The sequence below is a fragment of the Adiantum capillus-veneris genome, chromosome 4, assembly GCF_014529385.1.
Source record: "Adiantum capillus-veneris isolate H3 chromosome 4, ASM1452938v2, whole genome shotgun sequence".
In the NCBI taxonomy this organism is placed as follows: Eukaryota; Viridiplantae; Streptophyta; class Polypodiopsida; order Polypodiales; family Pteridaceae; genus Adiantum; species Adiantum capillus-veneris.
Genome location: NC_140934.1, coordinates 161,676,144 through 161,682,915, shown reverse-complemented (window position 1 = coordinate 161,682,915; position 6,772 = coordinate 161,676,144). Strand labels below are relative to the sequence as shown.

The following is a 6,772-nucleotide window of genomic DNA, read 5'->3' as shown; positions in this document are numbered from 1 at the left end:
AAAACGCAATCAATGCATGAGTCTGCGCATCCTTAACATCCCAACGAGCTTGTTCTGCCATAGGCAAAACAACTCTAACAGCTGCAATCCTTGCAGCAAGACCTGCAACATCCTCAACATCGCCTACATCCTCAGAACCAGGATATACATCAATGCCCTGCACAATGTTCCAGACACCCTTTGACACAAGAACATGTTGCATCATATAAGCCCACATAGGGTAGTTGTCCCCATCCAACCTGTCCTCACCAGCAAACATCTTGAACACATCTGTGTTGTTGTTGTCAGCCATGGTAAATGCTGCACTTGATGTGAAAACTGCCCGAAAATAGGACAAATGGAGCGGGAACAACCTGTGCTATATAGCACAAACCATACAAGACTATAAGGCACCTGTTATGCAGAAAATAGCAATGACAGAAATTCTCCACAAAATGACGAAATAGCCTATGCAGTACTGCTTGTAGTGGAAACGGAGGCCGAAATGAGCCCAAATCAAAATTCTGAGCAGACCAAGCTATTTGATAGACCCCAAAATATTTGTCGACCTGCGAACGCTGACCAAAGCTCACTGAAATTGGAGAAAGTGAGCAGGTGTGTGCTGGAGCAGCTGGCGACTAAGCCCGGGAGGACGTGACCTGCTCTGATACCAATTGTTGGAATTAGGGTTGCAAAGAAACACACAGCTTGGAGAAGACGAAGGAAGCTCAAGGCACACAATAGAGAGTGTGTTACTTAGTGTGCAATGGAAAGATAGATAGCCTTAGAGTGATGGGCGTATATACAATGCACGGGGGAAAAAACCTCCTAAAGAGGGAAAAAATACCCCGGCGGTCCTAGTGTGTTCACACACATCACTACCACATGTATATGGTAACACTGGGAAGACTCCACACTTGGTGCATGTATCTACCAAAGCATTGCCAAGCACAGTGTTTCTTCCAAGAGCCCTTGATAACAATCTCATCATGAATTCTATAATCCATATTGAATTTTTACATAATGCCACATGCCTTCAAGATACGAGCAGAGGTGATTGCATCTAGAGAGAAGCCATCACTACATCCTCTCTAGACAACCTAGAGATTCTTTGCTCTACCCATAGTTTCCTGCTCGTCTTCTTTCTTAGATCATGGCGACTGGCCTCTTCAACTCGATGGGGGCTTGAACCATGGGGTCCTTGGGGGATCAAATCATCCTCTTATAAGCAACCGTTTCATGGCATGGCAAGGTAAGTCACAATTAATGCACGATAGAGACTTGGATGATATTGTAAAGTCTTATCAAGAGCATGTCCAGTAACATGAGAAGGGCATGCATAGCAAGATCACTTGGTGAGGTTTGCTAGTACCTTGATAATCTTGGTGTGTTGTAAAGAAAGAGCTCTACTAAGGGCTCTATACTGTAGCTCTTGAAAAGATGCAGCAAAACAAAGCAAACTCCAATGCATTTGGGTCCCTTGCTTGTTAAGGCTCAGCTTTGATAAAGTGATCAATCTTAGCTGTTTGCAGAGTTCAGAGAGAGAGAAGGAGAGAAGTTTAAACGTCTCAAATTCGTCAATCCCAACTTCCAAGGGACTTGAAGGCTATGCTATTCCAATATGCATCTTGTTACATACGCAGAGCGAGAGATTTGGAAGCCAGGGCAGTGGCTGCCATAATTAAAAGGATAGGTGTTTTGCAAGGCCTTAGAATCGAGAAGGAGGGGGGGGCGGGGGGGGGGGGGGGGGGGGGGGGGGGATATATGGGGCCCTCCGCCCATTGATGATTGCAGTCCTTAAATGAGAAGGGGGGAGAGGAGGCCGGAGGTGGATCTGCGCGTCTAATTCTTGTGGGGAATGCGTACAACCAGCATTCTTATAGTCTTGTTGTAATCTGCAAAGTGGGGCTTCCTTCAGAGCTAAGCACAAGGAGCTGCCCAAAATTGACGTTTCCCAAAGCTTTCCCTACTGAGTGACCACAACAGCAGTTTTTGCCGTCAAAAACGTGCAGGCCATTTGCATCTTTGACCACTATTTTACCATTCTCTGTTTTTTATATCAGAGAAGTAGCAGCATGGCAATCCCCGCATGCCCGCATGTTTTTGGTGATGTGTATATCCATCCTTTTTGGTGTATTGATGGATGCACAAGCAATGACCAGTTTCTCGGAATGCAGCAACCTTATTTGATCAAGGGCAATATTTTGTTTTGTGAAATAGATTAGTAGCCTTCAGATAGATTAGTCTGCTTTGCGCATGCTCACTATTCCCAACAACAAATCTATGATTGCCTCAGTTCAGCACCATTCCTGATTCTCATTCATTTAATAATTCGTGTTTTTGTATGGTAAAATGCCATATTTTAACCTCGTGCTCTCAAAAAGCATTCGGCCCTCATCCAATTGAGTGTGTACATGCATTGAGTGCAATAAGAAAAGTGATTGAAGTTGGGGAGGCGCCCTCATGTTGCATCCACAAAAACAGTTAAGAGCTTGCTCGGCCAGCCCTTGCTGGGCATATACTCCTACATGAGCACTCCAAGAAACTTCGTCTGTAAAGAACCCCTCACTTTGCATCTGGTTTAACAGCCCAAAGCTTCCTTGCCATTACCATGTTGGGTATAACCTGTAATCACCGCGCTCCAAGCCACAACGTTTTGGAGGGAAAGTTCATCAAGAACTTTCTAAGCTTTCCTAAGGGCACCACATTTAGCATACATATCAACCAAAGCACCCCCAAGCACATCTTTCTCCAGCAGCCCCTGACTAGCAACCTTGTCGTGAAATCTCTCACCATGTCAACGTCTGACACAGGCCTTCAAGGTGCAAGCATAGGTGATTGCATCTGGAGAAAGCCCTTCCCTTTGCATCTGGTGAAAACAGCCCAAAGCTTCCCTGCCACAGCCATGTTGGGCATATCCTGCAATCAACGCGCTCCAAGAGATGACGTCCCGGAGAGGATGCCCATCAAAAACTTTTTGAGCTTTGGTGAGGTCACCACATTTGGCATACATATCAACCAAAGCATTGCCAAGCACAACATGTTTCTCCAACAGCCCCTGACTAGCAATCTCATGGTGAATTCTCTCACCCATGTCAATGTCTTGCATAAGGCCACAGGCCTTCAAGGTGCAAGCATAGGTGATTGCATTTGGAGAAAGGCCTTCCCTTTGCATGTGGTGAAAACAGCCCAGAGCTTCCCTGCCACAACCATGTTGGGCATATCCTGCAATCAACGCATTCCAAGAAGTGACATTACGGACAGAAAGCCCAGCAAGAACTTCTCGTGCTTTCTTTAGGGCACCACACTTGGCATACATATGGACCAAACCACCACCAAGCACAACATGTTTCTCCAACAGCCCATGACTAGCAATCTCATCATGAATTCTCTTGCCCATGTGCAGGTCTTTCGTAAGGCCACAAGCCTTCAAGATGCAACCATAGGAGATCACATCTGGAGAAAGGCCTTCCCTTTGCATCAGGTGAAAACAGCACAAAGCTTCCTTGTCGCAGCCGTGTTGGGCATATCCTGCAATCAACGCACTCCAAGAGACGACATCCCGGAGAGGATGCCCATCAAGAACTTTTCGAGCTTTCGTAAGGGCACCACATTTGGCATACATATCAACCAAAGCATTGCCAAGCACAGCATGTTTCTCCAACAGCCCCTGACTAGCAATCTCATTGTGAATTCTCTCACCCATGTGAAGGTCTTGTGTAAGGCTGCAGGCCTTCAAGGTGCAAGCATAGGTGATTTCATTTGGAGAAAGGCCTTCCCTCCGCATCTGGTGAAAACAGCTCAGAGCTTCCTTGCCACAGCCATGTTGGCCATTTCCTGCAATCAACACGTTCCAAGAGACGACATTCCGGACAGGAAGCCCGTCAAGAACTTCTTGTGCTCTCATTAGGGCACCACATTTCGCATACATATCGACCAAAGCATTGCCAAGCACGACATTTTTCTCCAACAGCCCCAGACTCGCAATGTCATCGTGAATTCTCTCACCCATGTCAATGTCTTGCATAAGGCCACAGGCCTTCAAGGTGCAAGCATAGGTGATGGAATTTGGAGAAAGACCTTCCCTCCGCATCTCATGAAAACAGTCCAAAGCTTCTTTGCCATAGCCATGTTGGGCATATCCTCCAATTAACGCATTCCAAGAGTCGACATTCCGGACAGAAAGCCCGTCAAGAACTTCTCTTGCTTTTGTAAGGGCACCACATTTGGCATACATATCGACCAAAGCACCGCCAAGCACGACATTTCTCTCCAGAAGCCCCTGACTCGCAATCTTATTATGTATTTTCTCACCCATGTGAAGGTCTTGTATAAGACCACATGCCTTCAAGGTGCAAGCATAGGTTATAGCATTTGGAGAAAGACCTTCTCTTCGCATCTGGTGAAAACAGCCAAGAGCTTCCTTGCCACAGCCATGTTGGGCATATCCTGCAATCAAGGCACTCCAAGAGATGACATTACGGACAGGAAGCCCATCAAGAACTTTGTGTGCTCTCGTAAGGGCGCCACATTTGGCATACATATCAACCAAAGCACCACCAAGCACGACATCTTTGTCCAAGAGCCCCTGACTAGCAATCTCGTCGTGAATTTTCTCACCCATGTCAACATCTTGTGTAAGGCCACAGGCCTTCAAGGTGCAAGCATAGGAGATAGCATCTGGAGAAAGGCCTTCCCTTTGCATCTGGTGAAAACAGCACAGAGCTTCCTGGCCACAGCCATGTTGGGCATATCCTGCAATCAATGCATTCCAAGTGATGACATTTCGGACAGGAAGCCCATCAAGAACTTCTCTTGCTTTCGTGAGGGCACCACATTTTGCATACACACTTACCAATGTGCTCCCTAAATATACATCTTTCTGAAGTAACCCACTATCGCGAACCTCAGTGTATATCCTACTGAGTTGGTACAAATCCTTCTTCAGAGCACAGGCTTTCAGTCCAGTCAGAAAATAAAAACTCATTGATTTCGGCTCCTCATTATGTTCTTCCTGTCTATGCTTGAATTGTGTAGCCAATATTGCTCCTTCCCCAGATTTTTCAGTGGATTTGCCGCCGCTCTGTGGACACAAAACTGGTGATGCTTACAGGATATTCATCAACCACGAACAAGAATTGTGTGTGTGTGTGTGTTTTGTGGAAGGGGGGCGGGGGGGGGGGGGGGGGGGGGGGGGGGGGGGGAGATGGGGGGTGTTTCTTACCTTGACGTCCCATAGAGCCTAGCCCTCATATGCAGATGCAGAAGGATAACGAGCCATTGTCAGAGGAGAGCGAGACCCCTTATGCCTGATCATGAGGCCTAGCACATGAGGGCTGCTGCAGGGGTGCGTTGGGGGTAAATCGGACCAGAGAGCATTGAGCACATTGACATGGTGATGGGTAGCGATGGTGAGTAGCGGGAGCCTCGTACAATGGTGGCCGGCCTTGCTTCGGCAAGATGAAACGTCTGCTCACCTGGCTTAAATTTGACGTGGAAATTTGGTTAAAACCTTAAATTTAGCTTTAATTTTTGGCTCTAAGAAAATACTTTGTAGTGAATTTAACTCATGCATTGTTAGCGCCCAATTGTTAGTGAATTGTTATTAGTGACTCATATAACTAAATATGCAAACTGGGCGATACAATATGTAATTATTAAACTTTCAAGCAAAAATTTGATAAACTCGTGCCAAAATGGTGCAAACAATTGAATATTAGGATTTCAAAAGTGTACTTAACATATGTCATTCAATTGTGTCAAAGAGATCAAATGACAATCCTAAAGACAAGTGGGAAAAGCTCAAGTCTATCACTAATTATATAACAAAAGATTACACGGAACATCACCAGAACACCCAACTGACAGAAAGAACATCACTAAACACCCAGCTGACAAAAAGAACTGCAAGGAACCAAAAAGTAAAACCAACTTGCATTGAAGTTGAAGCAATTGGAGCTACCTAAACTTGTATTTGATTTCCACCTATGCAAGGACATTCAAAGATTCTATCCATATACACAAGCCATGTAAATTATTGAAACATGACCAAATTTTCCTCTAGATTCATTATTGGAGCTCACCTTCACCAAAGCAAACATACAATATATGAAGATGTAGAACTATTGCATCAAACTTGCAATTTGTTTGGCACATTGTAATGTCGTTGCACAAATAGTGTTTTGTCCTCCAATAGGTGAGACTGCTTGCAAGTCATGAGATATACAAACTTTCCTGAATTCAAATAAATAGTCAAAGACTTGCTTGCAAATTTCCAATCTTCGAGGTTGGTTTCACATCTCAAGGCACAAAGTTGTTGGTCGGAACCTTTGGCCTTTGAACTTTAATTGTTTTCAATCTGCCACATACCCTTAGGGCCTCATGTGTTGACAAGCAGGAAGCAGCGCCTGAATTCTCTTGTTGGCGGACTGGGTGCCTTTCCATTTGCACATTGCAAGAGGTAGACTTAGCACATGGAGTAAGTGGGTTTCCACGCAGTAGATGGTTGATTGCTTGCAATAGTAAATTGAGCACAACCCACATGCTAGTGGCACCAACCAGAGAGATTCGTGAAGAGAAAGACCTTAAACGTAAAGGCTATGGCGGGAAACTAGGAGATTAGATAGTCAAGAAGAGCCATTGTCGATTGTGTTGGCAAAGGGCTAGCTCACTTAAACCTACAGTAAGCCATAAAATTTAAAACAACCTTGTGATTTTTTGTTGGCCAGTTGTGGAGTCTCAACGTGCGCATTGAGAGAGAGAGAGAAAGAGAGAGAGAGAGAGAGAGAGAGAG

General features: G+C 45.3%; 1 protein-coding gene across 1 annotated transcript; it reads right to left on the bottom strand.

Moving 5' to 3' along the window:
• Positions 1-2,261: 2,261 nt before the first annotated feature.
• On the bottom strand, positions 2,262-5,458 carry LOC147460262 (pentatricopeptide repeat-containing protein At4g18520, chloroplastic-like). Its single transcript, XM_086511348.1, has 2 exons — positions 5,204-5,458; positions 2,262-5,062 (listed from the first exon to the last, which is right to left on the bottom strand). The coding sequence occupies exon 2, from the start codon at positions 4,964-4,966 to the stop codon at positions 2,777-2,779; it is 2,190 nt and encodes a 729-aa protein (XP_086367474.1). The 5' UTR covers positions 4,967-5,062; positions 5,204-5,458; the 3' UTR covers positions 2,262-2,776.
• Between the last annotated feature and the right edge of the window lie 1,314 nt (positions 5,459-6,772).